This window comes from Phascolarctos cinereus, unplaced genomic scaffold, assembly GCF_003287225.1.
Source record: "Phascolarctos cinereus isolate Bilbo 61053 unplaced genomic scaffold, phaCin_HiC Scaffold_5;HRSCAF=322, whole genome shotgun sequence".
NCBI classification, from domain to species: domain Eukaryota; kingdom Metazoa; phylum Chordata; class Mammalia; order Diprotodontia; family Phascolarctidae; genus Phascolarctos; species Phascolarctos cinereus.
Genome location: NW_027555958.1, coordinates 287,894,873 through 287,916,392, shown reverse-complemented (window position 1 = coordinate 287,916,392; position 21,520 = coordinate 287,894,873). Strand labels below are relative to the sequence as shown.

The 21,520-nt window shown below is 41.4% G+C and overlaps 1 protein-coding gene across 1 annotated transcript; it reads right to left on the bottom strand.

Annotated features, from left to right (window-relative positions):
* Positions 1–2: 2 nt before the first annotated feature.
* Positions 3–21,482, bottom strand: TEN1 (TEN1 subunit of CST complex). Its single transcript, XM_021002473.2, has 4 exons — positions 21,139–21,482; positions 11,332–11,464; positions 11,077–11,234; positions 3–781 (listed from the first exon to the last, which is right to left on the bottom strand). Exons 2-4 carry the CDS (start codon positions 11,418–11,420, stop codon positions 615–617), a joined length of 414 nt encoding a protein of 137 aa, XP_020858132.1. The 5' UTR covers positions 11,421–11,464; positions 21,139–21,482; the 3' UTR covers positions 3–614.
* Between the last annotated feature and the right edge of the window lie 38 nt (positions 21,483–21,520).

Below are 21,520 nucleotides of genomic sequence, written 5' to 3'. Positions count from 1 at the left end.
TGTTAAAAAGACAAGCTATACCGAAGCTTTATTTAAGAGATCTCCCTGGAATAAATCTCTGAGGGTCGAGGCAGTAACCAAAGAAAGAAACTTTGCCCCCAAGGATCCAACCTGGTCCAAATGGAAAGGGGGTGGGGAGGGTTGGGCCATAGGTCACACAAAAACCACCTAATATTATTGAATACCCAGCCCTATAGAAAAAGAAAATATTGCTTCCATTAACCTTCACCCAGTCCCATCAGCACCCAAAAACAAAAAAGTGTCTGGGAAAACAAGTGGGCCCTTTGGGGAAAGAGGTATGTGGTCCCTTTACAGCTCTGTTTTCACACTAGCATATGGGTTATGATGGAGAGAAACAGCTAAATGTTTGAAATGACATATATCTGTTCCCCCAGATCTGAGGGGTGGGCTGTATCGGCCTGCCTATAGGACATATGCTGCCTTCTCTGAGGATTCCTTCCAGTATTACAATATGAAGACTCATCTTCTTGGCACACCATGTCCTCTATCACAGCATGAAAACAAGTAAGGGACAGGGGCCAGACGAACACCTTTGCTCCCAGCAAAGATCAACAAATCTGTCAAGGTGCTACAGGCTTGGGTGCAAGGCAGCACTAGGAGTTGTCCTTGCTCTCCTGCCCACGTTCTTGGCTCCCTTCCTCTTGCCGATGTTCCCTCTCCTGGTGATACTTCCTCTGCTTCTGGATGGCTTGTTCTAACAAAGGCAGGTTTATCCCCTCCACACAAGTCAGCACACGAGCCTTTACCATGTAAACCTTATCTGAAAGACACAAACAGCAGTGCAAATGACTTTGGAGTACAGATGCCAACACCACACAGTACCACCATTACATTCTAGCAACATCCCACACCCCTTACATCTTATTCCTAGTTTTTGCCAGTAGGTGGGAGTCGAGAAGGGAAGAGAATCAATGACATATAGGATGCTAAAATACCCTATAGATCTTTTATCCTCACATTAAACCTTGAGATCTGCAGCCAGGATAAGACAATGGGGGAAAAGGGGGCATGTGTTTTGGAATCAAAAGGGTAACTTGAGGACTTTGGGGTACAAGCTCACCCCTGCATCTCTCTTCTCCCATTTCAGGCCCCCTGAGGGAGGTGTCCAAAAGACCCTTAATGTGGGGATAGCTTCCTCAACTCAGATCTGGGTAACTGGAGACACAAAGGATACCTCAGTGGTCTCAAGGAGACTTCTAGGTCAGTGTATAAATGACTTGTCTCTTAGGCACTCCCCACAGACCTCATCCTGTTGTTTGTGTGGGAGGAGGAATTCCAGAATCCACTCTTCCCCAAACCTGTCTAACGTTTGATCTTATCTGCGTACCTTTACATGTGAACTTTGGAACCTGGGCTGTCAGGTTTACATTTGGTCTTTGATCTGTAGTGGTTCACTATGTACTGGATTTGTTTTCTTTTAGTCCTTGCTAAGGTTTGGGGATGAGAACTGGGGGTAGATAACAATAATAATAATAATAATAATAATAATAATAATAATCACTCATAGTAAAACCTGTCAGTTTACAAAGCATTCTCACAGCAAAACTTGCAACAACCTTGAGCTATAAGCAGTGTATTATTATCGTCCCCATTTGACATATGGGGAAGTGGAGTCTCAGAGAATTGAAGTGACTTACCTATGATTACAAAGCTAGCAACAAATGAGACCTGAACTCGGACCTTCTGACCCTGTGTCCAAAACCCTTTCATTACATTACCATTATCCTGCCTCTCCAAGAATGATAATGCCTCCTTTCAGAGAGGCTCAAGCTGTCTGATGACAAACACCTCCAGTCTAAGAGGAAGTCTTAAGTACTTCCAGCTGCTCCAGGTTCCAGAGTCTGAATTTAGAATAACCACTACTACTGCTCAGGGTGTGTCTGGGTGAACAGCAACCCCTACAAAGTGTTCTGGTTTTACACATTGAATGTATCTATCCAAGCTTTCCAAACAGATAAGATAGGGGTTATTTATTTTCTTCAACTACAATTCTCCTGTAGTGTGGCATGCTTGTGGAACTCCATGGTTTACAAAACCTAACATAGTACCATGCGTGTGGAGGCACCTAAAAATGTCAAGTTGAATTGTCATTAAAAGGGGTAGGGGACTGAAATCAGGATACCTAAATTCTTGGAGTCAGGAAGACCCGAGTTCAAATCGGATTCAGATACTAGCTGTGTGACCCTGGGCAAGTCACTTAACCCTGTTTGCCTCAGTTCCCTCATCTGTAAAGTGAGCTGGAAAAGAAAATGGTATCTTTGCCAAGAAAACCCCAAATGGGATCACAAAGAGTCAGATATGACTGAAAACAACTGAACAAATTCTGATCCCAGTTCTTCTACTAAATAGATGTGTGACCTTGAACAAGGAACTAGCCCCTCCAAAGCCTCGGTTTGCTCCTCTGCAAAAGGACAGGTTTGCACAGGGGCAAAAAAAGTCCCTACCATTTTGCAGGCTGGGAAGGATAATGATCCATTAAAGTGTATGAGGAAAACCTAAGACTTGCTTCCCCACTGCCCTGAGCTTCACATGGAACAAACAAAAATGTTCAGGTGTTTAAAGCATGCCACTGAATCTCTCCCTTGATGCCCCACATCCCCATTCCTTAAGTAGCAGGAGCAGCATAGACTATAAAGACCTGTCAAAAGTTTCTTGTTGAGGATGTTGTTTCCTTTTATTTTTTTAGGCAATTAGGGTTAAGTGACTTGTCCAGGGTCACACAGCTAGTGTCAAGTGCTTGGTCTGAGGCCGGATTTGAACTCAAGTTCTCCTGACTTCAGGGTCGCTGATCTATCCACTGCGCCACCTAGCTGCCCCAGCTAGGTTTCTTAATCATCAACATTTTGATCTCCATTTAAGCAATTCAGCACAGGAGTCACTGACATTAAATGTTTGATTTTGCAGCTGCTTCACTGCTTCTATAAATTCCCGAGGTCAACCTAATAGGATTACATTCTCTTTAACCTTAAACATCTTGAGAATTGGCTCATAAATGCATATTTGTTTTGCTTGACTATTCAGACTGATTATAAGAAGGAGCTTTTACTGACAATGGAGGAAGGATTGAATATTGGAGAGGGACAGATACAAAAAAAAAGAAGCATGAATAAAAGATTTTTTAAATGCAGAGTAGAAAACAAAAATAGGTACATAATGGGATGCAAATTGTCATACTACTTTATTAAATTTATATATATATATACGTGTATATATATCACATCTTTTTTAAAACCCAATTTGTATAGAGCAGAATTTCAGTTTCTTATATGATCTTACTGTATACTGAAATGTTTGCATTTGCTGCTGATCAAGTTTACCTTAGTAAAAAAAGTTGAAAATAAAAAATTCACTATTAAAAAAAGCTGATTGTAGCTGAGATTGCTACAGCTGTGATTCTAAGCATGCAATCATATACAATTTAGAAACCACTGAATGTATAAGCTGAAAAAATAAAATTAGGTTACTATAGATTGTTAAGATGCCTTCCATTTCACATTCTATGTTTCCAGTTCTAAGCTTGCCTCTCCTTGTGGGTAAAAGTCCGTGTGAACCTAGTCAAGGAATTAAGTGGGTATTCAAGAAGATGCGTGACAGCTTGACAGGCTGTGGGGAGGTCAAGTGACACCACAAAGGAACAGGTATTTGAGGTTTGACATAGACATCTTTCTGGTTTCCCATTCTAGTCCTCTCATAGTACCTTACTAAAGACACTCTTAGTACCATTAGACTGTGAGCTCCTCAAGGGAAAGGGCTGTTTTGCCTTTCTTTGTAGTGCCAGTGCTTAGCACATATCTGGTACACAGTAGGTGTTTCATAAATGCTTATTGTCTGACTGACCAACTGACATGGCATCCCATGCTGTGTTTCTCAGGGGTGTTTTCCGAGCTAGGAATTATTAGCAACTCCATGTTAAAGAGGTGTGGGGCAAATAGCCCTGCATTTGGAATCAAAAGACCTAGATGTGAATCTCAGCTCTGCTTTCTGACCTCATGCAAGTTATTTCCACTCTCTAAGGTTCAATTCATAGAACAGAATTTGACAGTTGGAAGGGACCCTAACAGCCGTCTAGTCTACCCATTATAACACACCAGACAAGTGGTTCCTTCCTTGCCTTGAAAACCTTCATGGAAGGGGACTTCACCAGCCCTTAAATCAGCCCCTCCCACTTTGGAACCACTTTAATAGTCAGAAAGTTTTCCCCAACATCATAGTTCTCTCTTGAATAAAATGAAGAGGGTCTGAAGATATCCCTCCAGCTTTAATATTCTCTGAGTCCATGTCCAGCCTTCTTCCTTTACATGGAAATTGCAGCCAGCCAGCATTAGTCTTGGGGATGAGCTGACCCAGATTTCAGTCCTGCAATGCCGGCTGCTCTGAAACTCAAGAGTGTGCATCACCTGTGAACTGGGGCATCCTGTCACATATAGGCACCATTCTGTGGTGACCTGATGGGTTATCTAAGATCAGGGCTTCTTACACTTTTTCCTCCCGTGACTCCTTCTGCACTTCTTAAACTGTGAGGCGTGACCTGCATTGCTTCAGAAGCGCTGAATAAGGCAGAGTGAAGTGGTGCATTTGAGCAATAGGAAAACTAAACCAAATCAGGAAAATGTGTGGCCCTAAACGGTCCAGACTGATTACCTACCTGCTCCCTCACTTAAATCCAATTCTCTTGCATGTCATGGCATCACCTTCCTGAAGTCATGGTCCTCTAACAACAACAACAAACTTGATGTACTGAAAAGATAACTGGATTTGGAATCCAAGGATGTAGATTCAAGTCATACCTTCTCTTTACTTAGCTGGTGTTATTATTATACCCATTTTGTTGTTATTCAGTTGTTTTTCAGTCATATCTGACTCTTCATGACCCTTTGAGGTTTTCTTGGCAAAGATCCTAAAATGGTTTGTCATCTCCTTCTTTGGTTCATTTTACAGATGGGGAAACTGAGGCAAACAGGGTGAAATGACTTGCCCATGGTCACAATGTTAGTTAAGTGTCTGAGGCTGGATTTGAATTCGGGTCCCCAGGGGCAGCTAGGTGGTGCAGCAGATATAGCACTGGCCCTGGATTCAGGAGGGCCCGAGTTCAAATCCGGCCTCAGACACATAACACTTACTAGCTATGTGACCCTGGGTAAGTTATTTAACCCCAAAGAATGTGAATTCAGGTCCCCAGAGCTGGAGCTCTATCCACTGTGCCACCTAGCTGCCCTATTTCCATTGTACAAACGGAAAAAACTGAAGATCACAGAGGTTAAGTGACTTGCTCAGAGTCACAAAGCTAGTAAGTATGCGAAGCAGGATTTGAACTCAGGTCTTCATGACTCCAAGTCCAGCTCTCTACCCACTTTTCCATTTAGTTCCCTTTAGGAAAGACTTGGAATCAGAGAACCTGGGTTCTAGTCATAACTTCCTTACTTAGTAGCTGTATGACTGGGCAATACCAATGTGAAATCATACTAAAATCCTCCTTCTTAATTTATCTAGAATTATTAAGAAATACTCTCTCCTCTAAAAAGCACTTTCCAAAGTCCTTGAAAAAGATCCTTGGGAAAGTGAGTAATAAGTCTGAGGATAAAATGTTTGTCTTGGGCAAATGGATTAAGGGCAATAACCAAACTTAACTCTGTTGTTGTTTACATCATAGCCTTCCCATTGGAGGTCTGCATGGGAGAAAGGATTAAGAAACCAATGAAAGAATGAGGTCCCTTTGTTTACTCTAGGAGGGACTGACCCGATTACTCTGCTATTCTTGAATATTAACCCAGTCTGTGTTTTCACATATCTTTTCCTTGTTCAAGGTTCCTATAATAAAAGTCACCTAAAACTATCTTGGGGCATAGAGTCATAGCAGAGGATATGGTGTGCTCTACCTATTTGGGCATCTCTCTCTCCCTCCAAGACAGAAATGCTTGGACATTAGTTTAATGTTAAATTGAATAAAATTATACAAAATACTTGAACCTAAAACTGCAGAGTTCAGTGTTAGTATTAATGTTTTTCCTTTGACACCAAAAGTAAATGACAGTATTTGCAGACATAATACATGCAAAGGGCTTTGCTTTATTATACCCATTATCTTATATACTCAACAATTTTGTGAAATAGATGCCACAAGTGTTACTAATCCCATTTTATAGATGACGTTCCACTACAACATTCTGTCTTTCAAGCTATTCTCAGCAATGATCAAATGAACAAGTTGTTTGCTAAATTCTCCCTTTACTTGGTGCCAAGAAGTAGATCTTAGACAGCTGGAAGTCTGCTTTCCATATACCTACCTCAGTCCAGCAGGAGGAAACAAGGGAAAAACCCAAGCCCCTTCACTCTTACACTATTAACACTGATGGTTTGTGCCAGAATTTCTGAAGCTTTTCCATTTTTGCATTTTCATAGGCATTTTGCTAAGTTTTAATGAATTTACCATTTTGTCTCCCTTCTCCCCCCAAGGCTTGTGGGAAAACCCTCCTCCCTCAATTCAGATTGTACTAAAACTCCCATTTTTTTCCCTGTAAAGGAAAAAGAAAAAAGAAAATAAAAAGTTACCCAGTATAAAATTATGTTTTAGGGATGTGAATATCATGGCTGACACAGTGGGTGGTACAGTCTTCCAAGCTTACATGAAACTTATATGAAGGACTGTCAAAATAACATGGAGGCAGGAACGGAATGGAAAGCAGAATGAATTTGAGGAGTCTAGGGAATATTAAGCAGTGTAGGATGGTAGGAGCAGCAAGAAAAGGAAAGGGGAGCATTCACCAATCAGAAATGAGCCAGCTGGAAAAGGTCTGAGAGCAAGGAATAGCCAGCTGCTTAGAGAGCAGTAGAGGGGGTAGGGAAGGGGCTGGGATTTTCTGTGGTAGCTAAAGGCTGGAAGCAAAGTCAGTACCCCTCACTTGGGGACTGAATGAAACACTCACATATCAGTGTCCAGACTGGTAAAAAATGAAAAATATGAGGAATTCAAAGAACCATGGGAAGATCTGCAAAACCAGGAGAATAGTATAAACATAAGGACTATAATGATATAAATGAAAGTCACATCCAAAAGGAGCTCAACTAGTATTAAATGCAAATATCGATTCAAGAAGACAAACAAAATAGACCTTCTTCCTATTCATAGTGCCAGAGAGTGGGGAGGGTTATCTACTGATGCCAAACATTGCATAAATGGTAACTTGGTGGTACAATGGATAGAGCACAGGACCTGGAGTCAGGAAGACCTGAGTTCAAATCCAGCCTCAGACATTTACTAGCTATGCGATTCTGGCCAAGTCACTTAAGCTCCATTTGCCTCAGTTTTTTCAAATGTAAGACAAAGATAAGAACAGCCCCCACCTCCCAGGGAGTTTGTGAGGATCAAATGAGATAGCACTTGTAAAGCACTTGGCACAGAGTAGGCGTTATATAAATGTTTCCTTCCTTCCTTCCTTTCTTCCCTCCTTTCTTACCTTTCCTTTCCTTCCTTCCTTCTTTCCTTCCTTCCCAATTCAGTCTTGGTGTTCATTTGTTTTGCTTGACTGTTTTTCTTTGTTACAAGGGAAGATTCTTTTAGGAGGGGAGGAGGAAGGAGGATATACCAGGCAATGATTATGGTGGAAAAAAAAAGGCATCATTAAAAAGTAAAAAGAAGGAGCATTGGATTTGAAGTCACAAGAGACCTTAATTCAAATTCTGGCTTTGATGTTTCTCCAGTGTGTGACTTTGGTTAAAATACTTCCCATCTCAGAGTCTCAATTTTCTCAAGTGTAAATAGTACTATAATGCCTTCTTTATGGGGTTGTTGAGGGGGAAGCATGTTGTAAGCCTTACTTAACACACTATTACACACACACACACACACACACACACACACATGCTATTATTGTTTTTTGGAATTTTGTTTAGGCATAAAGGCTCTAGACTGCAGAAAAGAAATTCAGATCTGCAAGACAGAACAGTATCTTCAAGGGTGTGCAAGAAAGGTGGACTGTTTTAAGGGAACTATGGAACAAGGTACTCAAAAGAGTGACAAAGCAGCCAGAGCAGGTATCATGAATCTTGAAGGAATGTGGTTTAATTTTGCAACCAGTTGTGTGGGGTTATGAGACAAGAGTCAGAAAGGACCTGGATTTCTTGAGAATCACAAGCACTGAAAGGGGGAAAAATACCCAAGACATCACTTTAACTTAAGATCGAAGTAAAACAGGAAATGAAAACACAGGTGCCTGTAAAACCTGGATGGCTGTTTTAAGCTGGGTCCAACTGGATCAGATACTTCCTTGTATGAAATGAATGGGGCAGCTAGGTAGTGCAGTGGATAGAGTACCAGGCAGGGAGTCAGGAAGACCTGAGTTCAAATGTGACCTCACACATCTACTTCGTGACCTGGGCAAGTCATTGAACTCTGTTTGCCCCAGTTTCCTCATGTGTAAAAGGAGCCAGAGAAGGAAATGACAAACTGCTCTAGAATTTCATCAAAAACCAAACCAAACCAAACCCAAATGGGGTTACATGCCTGAACAACAACAACATAGTGTGTGGGAGGATCTTGATGTACCAACGAGCTCTGAACCCTGCCCAGCCAGCTGACTGCTGTGTAGAGCTTAAGCCAGCTAGGTACACTGAGGTGTGCTGTGGCTACAGCACTAAACCTTACGTTAGGAAGACCCGAGTTCACATGGGGCTTCAGATACCTGTGCTGGTTCCTTTGCCTGCCTCAGTTTCCTCATCCATAATATGGGGTTAATAACAGCATGTACCTCCCAGGGCTGTTGTGAGGATCAAATAGATAATATTTGTAAAGTGCTTTGGCAAATTTTAAAGTGCTATATAAATACCAGCTAGTATTAATACAGAGGAGGAAGGAGGGAGCATCACAAAATACCTTCTTCCTTAGTCATTGGGTATCAGTATCCACCAATGGTAGGAGATGGGAAGTCTTCTGTTTAGAGGCCTGAGACCTTTTCATTTACATCTTTACATCTAGATTATTCTCCTCATTTTGCAAGTGTCCCCTTATTTCTCTAACTTCCCCAAATTTGTTATTTCTTTTTTTTTTCCCCTTGCTAGGCAATGGGGTTAAGTGACTTGCCCAGGGTCACACAGCTAGTAAGTGTTATATGTCCGAGGCCGGATTTGAACTCAGGTCCTCCTGAATCCAGGGCCAATGCTCTATCTACTGCGCCACCTAGCTGCCCCTAAATTTGTTATTTCTTACCACTCCAGTGTATTCCAGAACACTGATACATGACTGATTTTACTTCCGGCCTTTGGCCAACACAGAAAATCCAGCCCCTTTCCCATTCTCCCTGCTGCTCTCCAAACAGTGTTCATTTATCTTTTCCTATACTACCAGGCAAGTAAAAAGTAAAAATCTGAGATCCCAAAGAAGAGATCTCAGAAAGGACCATTCTCTGCCTTCCCTCTGCTGACTAGTCAGAGCTTTGCAAGGCAGGGACTGTTTGTGTGCCTTTATATTTGTATGCTTTTTTCTTCTTCTCTGACCACAAACAACACTAAGTCTATGACCTTTAAAATTTCACTTTACTTTGTTGTCTTTCAGATCCCTTTCTTTTGGGATTTGAAGAACACACAGGAGGTCACCTAGAGTCCTCATCTCACTGGAGATATGCTGTGCCAATAGCTGGAACACAGGACAAAGTCAAGGTAATGCTTGAGGGCAACGCTCCTGGCGTTATTTCATCTTTGCAAAAGGTCCTTCTCACTCACCCCTCCCCCTCCCCACAATCAATTGTATAGGTTGGACATTTGTAAGCTTGAAGATTTAAATAGGATTATGATTTTAAACTGAAAGTCATTTCAATTTAATTAAACGTGTTACTTAGGTAAATCCTGCTCTGGGTGTGTGCTCCTTCTTCTCTGCCCCAGTTGAAAAGCACTGTACCAAAGGGCAAGATGAAGTCAAGCAGTCAGCAGCAAAGTCCTTCTTACAAGCTGATGCAATTAGCTTCTCAGTGAAACCCCTCAAGTGTCAAAGTCCTCAGAAATCACCATTACCCTAGTTTCTCCAAGGGAGAAGGAGCAAAGTCCTAAGAACCAGTAAACAAACACTATGAAGTCCAAAGATAGCTCCCTTTCCCCAGCCTCTCCTGTATTATGTTCCCAGCTTTTATATTCCCTTCACCACCACCACCACCACCACCACCTCTCCCCCCAACCCCCTGCCCTCTTCTTCCCTGCCTCTTCCCCCCCCTCTTTGTCCCAGCAGTTTCTTTCCATCCTCTGCACAATCTACTTGCCTTGCTTCTAACTTGAGACCTTTAGGACATCTTCAAATCACACCTGATACTTGCCACATCATCATATATGGGAGTCTCTGTGCTTTAAGGCTGACCTCTGGTTCTTAGAGAATGCTGAGTGGTACATGCGTAGCAGCACTAAGTGAAGACCCCTCAAAACACAAGACCCCTCAGAACACAAGACCCCCTCCCCTTTCCTTCTCCCTCCCTTTTCTTAGATAGTGTTAGCCGACATTCCTGAGCCGTAAGAACATCCTATCTCATCCTCTAGATAGTTATATGACCTTGATAGTTATATGACCTTGGGTAAAACATTGCCGAGACTGTCCTCTTTGTCCTCTCTGTTGCTGGGGTAGTTTTTACACGAATAGATTGTATACCTGAGGCTCAGCCAATAAGCTGACGGGAAGGGGGTTAGGGTGGGCTGCTGCATTAGGGTCTATATATCCTTGCTTTAAACAAAGAGCACTCACACTCTTGGGCTGATGCCAGCTTAGGCGGTACGGGAGTGTCCTTTCTCGAGAAACTCGATAAAGAGATTTCTCCTTCTTGCAAACTTTTGTCAAGACTCTGGTTTTAATTTGGGCAGGTGATCTCTGTCCCACACGGGACATCTTCAAATCACACCTGATACTTGCCACAGCATCATATATGGGGGTCTCTGTGCTTTAAGGCTGACCTCTGGTTCTTGGAGAACGCAATGCTGTATCATAAGCTATGATACGGTGAGGCTTGGCATCCGGGGGATCCCACGGTGCCCCCACCCTATCATGCTCCAGAGAGACAAAGAGGTTCTAAGGTCAGTGCTTACCATCACCCCGTTCATATTCCCCCAGTACAATATACAGGGACCCTGGCTGGGCTTGGAACGGCTCCACCAACTTGGTGCAGATGTGGACCTGATGCCGGGCCGATTCATGCTGAGCAACTAAAGTAACTCTGGACCGAACTATATCATAACAATGGAACCTGAAATTTAGGGAAAGGAGAATCGTTACCACCTCCAGTTTAAAAGGATAGTCTGGAAAACAAACTGCACAGAAGGAAAAATGAGAACCGTACTCACCTGCCAAACGTTCTCACAGTTTCTCCTTCTGGGACTATACCAGAACTGATCTCCCAAGGAAAGTAATAGATCCCAGCTCTGGGGAGCATCTTTAGCACCTATAACCAGACAGGGTTTGAAGACCTCAGTTAATCTGCAAGAAACAAAAGATGCAATGTTGTAAAAGCCTGAGACTTGCACACATGACTGGCTAGAAGCGCTGCCACGAGAGAATGAATTTTAGACATCTGGAGCCCTCCCCAACCTTTCCTCTTTTGATGTTTGGTTCAGTCCATTTTATCAAATTCAATGAGCGCTCGTTGAGCCCCACTATATGCCAAGCACAGCTAGATTGTGCAACAGACAGAGTTCAGGGCCTGGAGTCAGGAAGATTCATCTTCCTGGGTTCAAATCCAGCTTCAGACACTTACTAACTGTATGACCCTGGACAGGTCACTTAACCCTGTTTGCCTCAGTTTCCTCATCTATCAAATTTGAAATTAAGTTTAACAAAAAAATGACAAAATGTCCATGCCCTTTGACCCACAAACACCACTACTAGCCATATACCCCAAAGAGATCAAAGATAGAAAGATCCCACATACACCAAAACATACGTAGCAAAATTTTCTGTAGTTGCAATGAACTAGAACCAAAGTAGTCACTAATCAATTGGGGAACAGTGAAACAAATCAAATAGTAGTACATAATGGTAAGGAATACTACTGCTTTGTAAGACACTGAATGCAGACAAGTATGAGAAAACTTCTATGAATTGCTGTAGAATGAACTAAACAAAACCAGGAAAACAATATGCCCAATGACAACAAGGTAAATGGAAAAAAGAACAAAAACCCCAAATTAAATAGATGTATAGTTATAATGAGCAAACTTGGCCCCAAAGAAGAGATGAGTAAACTCGCCTCCTTCTGTGAATGTGCTGCCAGCTCCAACCATGAGTCAGGTTATACCCTGGAAACTGACCAACATTACAAATCAGGGCTTGATTTATTGTTCTGTTGATTGTCTAGACTTACGAAAGTGATGGAGAAAATGTTAGTAATGCAGATTAAACTTAAATGCTTTTGTCTATACAATTTTTTACCAGCACATCCCTGCCTCCCTCCTTCCCTTTGCAAAGATGGAGGACTACATGTGGGAAACACTGCCTACACTGTCAGACTTGATGGTACTGATCGTTGAACTTTCTCCCCCTTTCTTAATCTATTGTTACAAATTGAAGGCAACTTGTTGAATAAGAGAGCAGGGACACATTCGGGTATGAATATGATGTGAAAACAAGAAATATTAATAACAATTCAAATTAATTTTTTAAAAAGGAACCTCTCCCCCTTGCCAAAAAAAAAAAAACCCAAAACTGAGCTCCTTAAAGGCAAAGACTGTTTATTTTAGTATTCCTAGAGACCAACATAATAATAGCTGACATTTAAATAATGCTTTAAGATTGGCAAAATATTTTGCATATACTAGTTATCCCTTCCACATCACTGGGTTTAGAACTCCTGTCATCTGGAAAATCCTCCTAAAAAATTTTGGCCCTCTCTTTGTTGTGGTCTAGGGGTGCTGGGAACCCCAAAATTCAAGGGTAAAAGGCATTAGTCTTGCCTGGAAAGAATTCAACTCAAGCCTTCTTTCAGTTAAAGACAAGGTTTATTGTTTCGCCAATAGGAGCAGGCCAGACTCTTAAGGAATCTGAGCAATTTCATGACAAGATGGACCTTTACATACAGAAAGACTGTGAGAAGATCTGGATATGATCAAGAAGTGGTCAATAGACTGGGAGGTAATAGAGAAGGAGTCTAGATTGGAATTAAGGAGTGGTGAAATAGCTTGAGATGGGGCCAGCTGCAGACAATGAGGGTTACAATGAAAGGGCAGTCAAAAGGATTATACTGGGATGAGATGGGTGTCTCAGGCAAACCCAGAGACTTGACTTAGGGGCTTTGGGGTCCTTTTAGGAGTCCAGGGCAAAACCTTCATACCAGAGAAAAAGTCTGAATTTTTTTCTTTTTCTTTTATGTGGTGTTTACACTATTTTCCTGTAAAATCTGGGTTAAGTATTTGGTCACAGCCTACATTATACAATACTACACATATATTTTATGTATTTCTGAGCTTCTAAACTTTTTCTTTGTCATCTGCTGGCCTTCACATGTTGTCTAGGCTTTCACAAAACTCCCCAAAATTCCCATTTAATTTCTTATGTCAACTGAGATATAGTGAAACCTCGATGGAAAATATCACAAAATAGAAGGTTTAACCGTACTCATTTGGCCTTATGACTATAGTTGCTATTATTATCACCATTTTAGAAATAAGGAAACAGAATCAGGCTAAGTGACTGATCTAGGATCCCAGCGCTAGCAAGAGTTTAGTGTAGGTATTCAACTTGCTCTGTATAGCAGTGATTTAAGCTTTGTTTGCCCTGCCACTGCACTTACAACCTGTACAGAGATAAATACAAAGGAATTGGAGGTGAAAAGAAGCGTTAAAAGTGGAGTATGGGTCCATTCCCCTCACATACTTTGTGGGCCTAAGGAGTGAGAAACGTATATTATGTCAGATTTTTTTCAACATATTGATTGGTTTTTCTGATTTTTTTTTCTATTTTCATTTTTTAAATGTTTTTGTTGCAAGGGTTGGTTGTCTGGGAGGGGATAGGGGGTAGATGGATGGGAAAAATCTAAGCAATATAAAAACAAAAAGTATCCATAAAAATCAATTTAAAAAGAAAGGTTTTGAAGTGTCTGTAGAATTACCAATAAAGGATAAAACTATTTTCACTTTTTTTTTTAACGGAGGGGGTAGGGAATCCAGGGAGTCTTCACAGAGAAAGTGTCAGAAATGGATTTTGGGAGAACATAACTGACTCCATTCTCCACTGTATCTGCCACTTTTCCCCCTTTTTCTGGGTGATATGGAATGTACTGATTATCTGCTTCAGTACTTCCCTTCCCCCATTCACTTTACAGTTACAAAAGAAAATTCATAGGACTTTGAACAATTCCAGGAACTCATCCATTTCTCTTTATTTTACTTAATAAGGCACATAATAGAAGCTAATTGACTAATAAAGAAAATACTGTTCTCTGTAAATAGCTATACTAAACAGTTTAAGCATCCTTTGTCTTTCCTAAAAATATACCTTTTCCTGTCTCCCAAAAAATGATCTTACCCAAAATTACTTTGTAAGCCTGCTTCCCTGACCTACCTCATTTTACCCATCAACTCTCTGGGTCAGATAGCTCAGGAAAAGAGATGATATAGATAATAGATAGATATAGACATAGATAAGGAGATAGAAATAGAGATATGGATAGGTATGTTGTGGTTGTTTTATCATTTTCAGTCCTGTCGTACTCTTTATCCCATTTGGTGTTTTCATAGCAAAGATACTAGAGGGGGTTTGCCATTTCCTTCTCTACTTCATTTTACAGATGAGGAAACTGAGGCAAACAAGGTCAAGTGACTTGCCCAGGGTCACACAGCTAGAAAGTATCTGAGGCCAAATTTGAACTCAGGTTTTCCTGACTCCAGGGAGGGCACTCTAATCATTGTGCCACCTAGGTGATAGATATGTATGTATATACATCTATGTGTATGTGTGTGTGTATATGTGTGTGTGTGTGTGTGTGTGTATGTACACATACATACACATACATAATCTGTGGAATTGTGAGGCACATATATCCAACAACAACTGATGCAGTGGGTCACACTCTAGTGGATAAACTGCGATATACCCATCTAAACTGCGCTGGCTTATTTGTACAGCAGCTCGCAAGGACCCTAAAAATTCTTTTTTTTTTTTTTGCTTTTTTTTTTTTGGTGAGGCAATTGAGATTAAGTGACTTGCCCAGGGTCACACAGCTATGTCAAGTATCTCAGGCTGGATTTGAACTCAGGTCCTCCTGACTCTTAAGACTGGAGCTCTGTCCACTGTGCCACCTAGCTGCCCCTGACCCCGAAAATTCTTGCAAAAAAAGTGACACTTGAGAGGAGCCTTGAAGGATGATAAAGGTGATATAAAATCAAAAATAGCTATAAAAAGTTTTTTAAAAATAAAGGTCATATGAGGAATTCAGAAAAACATAGGAAGACTTGTATGTACTGATGCAGAATGAAAAAATTGAACCATGAACACAACGACTACAACAATGAAATAAAGCTGAACTCTTAAGTAACTGAAAAACCAGTAATGGACGGCAAGAACAGATTATGAAATAAATCTACCTCCCAATTTTGACAGTGAGGTGGGGGATTAGTAGGATAGAATGTCTTCCTTTAAGTTCCAACTAAAATCTCACCTCCTACCTGAAGCCTTCCCCAAACCCTCTTAATTACAGTGCCTTTCCTCTGTTAATTATTTCCTGTTTATCCCATATATAGCTTGCTTTGTATAGATTTATTTTCAGGTTGTTTCCCCCATTAGATTATAAGCTCCCTGAAGGCAAGTACTGTCTTTTGCCTCTTTCTGTATCCCCAGTACTTAGCACTTTGGAATAGTAGGCACTTAATAAATGTTTATTGAAAGAATGATTGAATAAATGTTGCACAAGTGGTCAGACTCAGTCACATTATCAATTGTTTTTGCTTAATTATTTTCCTTTGTTACAGAGGAAGACTGAGTTTTAAGGGGAAGAGGTGGTTGGAGAGGGAGGGGAAGGGTTTATTTGGAAATTACACTCATAAAAACAAAAAGGCATCAATAAAAGGGTTTTTTTTGTTCGTTTGTTTTAAGGAAGTTCATAGTATTACCTGAATCTTTCTCTGAAGTTCTCAGAAGACTAGGCTAGGCTTACTGTTGGGTGCAGAGAGAAGGGACCCATCCCAGTTGAGAGAACCTCTCCCTTTTTCAGGCCACTGCTACTGAAAAATCTCCTCTAATATTAAATATTATGAGAAGTAGAGAAAAGAAAAGGTTGCTTTGGAAAACCATAAGCCACTGACTTGCCTAAAGACAGGAGGGCATACCTCAGAAAACAAGGCTAAATCACTGGTTAAGGTAAACACAAAATAATAAATCAAGGAAGAAACATTTAAAAAAAAGGCTTTATTCCATATTGAGCAGTCTGGAAAGTACAATTATAATATAACTTTCAGAAGGACATTCTCTACCAACACAGGATGTCTTGCATAGTGTGTTGTTTTTGACAATGGACATGTGGTAAGCTCAGTTTTTATAAACCGAATCGTCAGAGGGCAAAGTGAAGAGCCCTGTAACAAAAAAACCATGCCCTGATTGTTTTTTAAATGTAAGAATTGTACATCTCTAAAAAAGCCCTGAAATGATTAACTTTCCACTGTTCTTTGTCATGGTCAGAAAATGGGCATGATAGAAAGTAAAGAAATAGGATTGCTGTTGTTACTGTTCAGTTTTTTTCAGTAGCGTCCAACTCTTTGTGATCCCATTTGGGGTTTTCTTGGCAAAGACACTGGAGTGGTTTGCCATTTCTTTCTTCAGCTCATTTAACAGATGAGGAAACTGGGGTGAAGTGACTGGCCCAGGGCAACATAAATTAGGATGTGTCTGAGGCCAGATTTAAAGAGTCTTCCTGACTTCTGGCCCAACATTCTATCCACTGTGAAATAGGATTATAACATTCTTACGAAAGTTAGTTGACACAGTCTTTGATCCAGTCATTAAAAATTCTCTGGGAGAGTTCACAACTCACTTCTTTATCTTCTTAACAGTGCTTATGGCAAATTCACAGAACAATAAATAAAGCACATTTTCAAGATTGCACAACAGCAAAGCATCATCACCTAGCTTGTCCAGATGCCAACTAGAATAAAAGGGATACAGGGGGGAGGGCAAAGATGACTGCCTCAAGAAAGAAATGTACCGTATTTTCCACTCTGACTTCCTATGCAGCAATGTAACATTAAAATAATCATAATGTTAATTGACATTTACCTAGGAATAGAGGCTGGACCTGTGATTTACTTCAGAAGTGTAAGGTGCTTCTCTCCCAATGCAGGTCAGTGTCTTCTCTGCAACGTATAGTCTTAGTTACCCAGAGCATTAAGAGATTTAGTGACAGCATGTTATCAGATGTGGCCCTTGAACTCAGGTTTTCCTGGCTCTGAAGGAAGACAGCTCTCTATTCACTTTGCCAAGATGGCATTCAAAGCTATTAACATAGCACTTTAAAGTCTGCCAAACATTTGCTGTCTTTAAAAACCCAGTAAAACTTCACTCATTTCAAAAAGTTCAAATTCTAAATATGTTTTAATGAAAGACAATTTTAGGCACTTCTTGTCTAGTTATTCCTTTGTTTAGTTATTCAACAGGCATTTATTTATTTATTTATTTATTTATTTATACATTAGTCATGTTGTAAAGAAGAATTACAACCAAAGGGAAAAACCACGAGAAAGAAAAAAAAAAGGAAAAATAGTATGTTTTGATCTGCATTCAGACTCCATAGTTCTTTCTCTGGAGGTGGATAGCATTTTCCATCATGAGTCTTTAGGAATTGTCTTAGATCACTGCGTTGCTGAGAAGAGCTAAGTCTATCAAAGTCGGTCATCGTACAATGTTGCCTTTGCTGTGCACGATGTTTTCCTGATTCTGCTCACTTCACTCAGTATCAGTTCATACAAGTCTTTCCAGGTTTTTCTGAAGTCAGCCTGTTCATCATTTCTTACAGCACAATAGTATTCCATTACATTTATATACTACAACTTGCTCAGCCATTCCCCAATTGATGGACATCTCCTCAATTTCCAATTCCTGGCCACCACAAAAAGAGCTGCTATAAATATTTTTGTACATGTGAGTCCTTTTCCCATTTTTATGATCTCTTTGGGATACAGGCCTAGAAGTAGTATTACTGGATCAAAGGGTATGCACAATTTTATAGCCCTTTGGGCATAGTTCCAATTGATCTCCAGAATGGTTGGATCAATTCACAACTCCACCAACAATGCATTAGTGTTCCAATTTTCCCACATCTTCTCCAACATTTACAATTTTCCTCAATAGGCATTAAATGTCAACTGTGCAAAGCACTGGGCCAAGCACTAAGATAGAAAATTCTATCTTGCCCTATGAGAGCTTAGAGTCTAGGAGGGGGACCATTATCAATCATCATCATAAATGACATTTACATAGTGCTGTAAAGGTTTGTGAAGCACTTTCCATCACATTATTTCATATTTTGCAACAATCTTGATAATATAAATCCTAACAACTAAGGGTATTTTGGGTGCAGATCTGATTTTATCAGTGCAAGGAATTCTAGTTGGAGGAATTCTCTCTTCAATGCAGATCAGCAACTCTGTAATTTATCATCTTAGAGAGTTGCCTGGGGGGTACTGTGGTTCATCCTTCATTTGGAAGAGGGCGGATGACTTCATAGGGTAGCCTGGGGTACTGAGAGGTCCTAGGGTCAAAACTCTTGTATGTTTCAGAAGCCTGGCTTGAAACCAGGTCTTCCTGACTCTAAGGCCAGCCACCATGACAATGCATTTCAAAATCCCCATTTTATAGATAAGAAAATTGAGGGTCAGAGGTTACCTGACAAGCCCATAGTCATGCCATTTGTACCAGGGATGAGAAACTGACTCAAAATCCAGCTTCCCTAGGTACAGGTAGAAGGCTGTTAAAAACTTGTGGGATTAAGGAAAGAATTTGTGGAGGTAGCATTTGCTATTCATACAATAAAGTTCTAAAAAAGTAAACAAAGTATAATGCAAAGAGTGCTGGATTTGGAGGCAAAGACTTAGAGTTCAAGCCCTGCTCTTTCTATGACTTTATGCAAGTCCTTTCAATTCTCAGGGTCTGTTATCTCATATGTGAAATGAAGGTGCTGGCCTCTATGATCTCTAAACTCTTCTAGCTCTACAGGTCTATCTTGAGAGCAGGGTCCAGGAGCCTTGTATCCCAATGCCTTTGTATATGTACTTTCTCAAGTACTCAAATGAATGTCTGATTAATTAGGGAATTCCAGGGATTCAGGTAACAACCTGTCAATGCCTGCCCATCCTCATTCATGTCCTCCCATAAATTCACCACAAAAGGTTCACCTGGAGGCCTTCCACATTTTCTCTTGACATTCATTTCAAAGGTGCCAGTGAAGCAAATTAGCTGACTACATGGGATCCCTCCTTTTCATCACCTGATCAGTCATCTTTTTTTTTCTATCACACAGTTCCTTGATGACCATATTGTTACAGCCTGCTCTCATCCATATGTCCCTTTTTATTACCCTCTTTATGATAGTCATTTAAAATTCTTCTGTTGTTCAACAGAAGCAGCTTTATTTCATGTCTCACTTTCACATAGCAGCTTTGTAGTGGGGAGATGTAGAGAGAGAAAAAGCATTTATATAGCACCTACTATATGCCAGGCACTATGCTTTTTTAAAATAAATATTATCTCATTTGATCTTTATAAAGATCTTCATTTGATCTTTACCTTATGAGGCAGGTGCTATTACCATCCACATTTTACAATTAAGAAAGTGACTTGCCCAGGTCACACAGCTAAGTTCTGAGGCTGGATTTGAACTCATATTCTCCTGATTTCAGGCTCAGTACTCTATTCATTATCTATCCATTACTACCAGCTGCCACTGACAACCTTTAAGAAAATGTTTAGTGGGGCAATATGATTAAGTGAGAAATATGAACTCAGAATTATAAGATGTAGCTTTCGAATCCTGGCTTAACCATCTGGAATCCATGTTCTTCTTTTGCAAGATGAGGGCATGGTACTAGATCATCTCTAAGATCATAGGATTATTCATTTAGAACTCAAAGGCACCTTAAAGGCCATCTAATGGCATCAAACTCAAACAGAAATGGAGTCACTAAACAATACATAAGGATCCCTGAAGGGGAATAATTGATTTAGAAAACCTGAATGTTAACATTATCTTCCATTGTATTTTTATTTTGGTAAATATTTCCCAATTACATTTTAACCTGGTTCCTTTAACACTCAGAGTGTTGCAAGCCAGGTCTGTGTTTGAGGCCTGGGATGGGTTGTCAATTCCCTCATTTTATAGGTGAAAAAGTTTAGGCCATGGAAAGTTAAGTGACCTGCCCAATGTCACACAGATAACTGATAGCAGCACCGGGATTTGAACCCAACCCTTACTTCAAATGAAGCATTCTTTCCACTGAACCCAGTGTCCCTTCCAGCCTTAAATCCCTCTAACCTTCTTCTCCACCACGTCTAACGGATATAAGTGTAGGATGACATTAAGTCGTCAAAGAATTATTTATTACTGCTTTCTTCCTTAGGTACAGTCCTAAGCCCTGGTGTACAAAGAAAACCATAAGACAGTCCCTGCCCTCAACGTGCTCACATGCTAACGAGGTAAACAAGTTGCAAAACCCTGCCGCAGGTACATGACATATACAAGGTAAATGGGAGGTATTCTCGGAGGGAAGGCCCTAGTGTTGAGGGGGATCTGGAAAGACTTCTGGCAGAGCATGTTTCTAGGACTGACTCTAGAAGGAATCGAGGAGCTCGAGGTGAGAAGGGAGAATTTATACTTTTCGGCGCCCAGGAAATTCACAGCACCACTCATTTAAAAAAATAAAATGGCTCCGAGGCCAAAGCTTCTTCCCCCTTGCGAGAGCAGAGTACCAGAGGACCCGAGAACAGCACCGAAAGATCCCGGCCTGTGCTCCATCTGGGGAAGGTCAGCTCCTCCCCAACTTCCGCCACGCCTTTCTCCTCGGACTTCCGGGGGCGGGGCGGGGGAAAGGCCAGACCGAGGCTCCGAGGCGCAAGCGCGGGGTCACTCTCTCCCCTCGTCCCTCTCCCGCCCCCGTCCCTATCTTCTCACCTACCTGTCTAAGTTTCCCACAGTCGTAGCCTTCCGCAGTGGCGGGGGGGGGGGGGGGGGTAGATGTGTTGGGGGGAAGAGAACTTTCCCCACGTGAACGAGAGCACACCACGTGACGGAAGCAAAGCAGTCAGAGGCGGGAGGCGGGAGGCAGCATGACGCTGTGCCACACGTCCGGGCCTGCGTGGCGGAGGCGAGATGAGGCGGGGCCCTTTGCCCCACGTTCCACCCACAGCCCGGCTTCCACTCCTCGAGCGAAAGAGCTGTGCTCCGACCTTCTCCCCGCCCCCGTTCTCTTCCTCAGGGGCGGGCGGAGCTCCGCTCTCGTTGGGCTAGGACCGTCCCGGCTCCCCGGTGCAGGGCCGCGGTCACGTGCCACGGGTGGG

Coding starts and splice junctions, on each gene's coding strand:
- TEN1 (XM_021002473.2), bottom strand. CDS start 11,420: ATGCTCCCCAGAGCTGGGATCTATTACTTTCCTTGGGAGATCAGTTCT. Junction 11,235..11,331: donor ACTGTGAGAACGTTTGGCAG/GTGAGTACGGTT, acceptor CCTAAATTTCAG/GTTCCATTGTTATGATATAG. Junction 782..11,076: donor GGAATATGAACGGGGTGATG/GTAAGCACTGAC, acceptor TGTGTCTTTCAG/ATAAGGTTTACATGGTAAAG.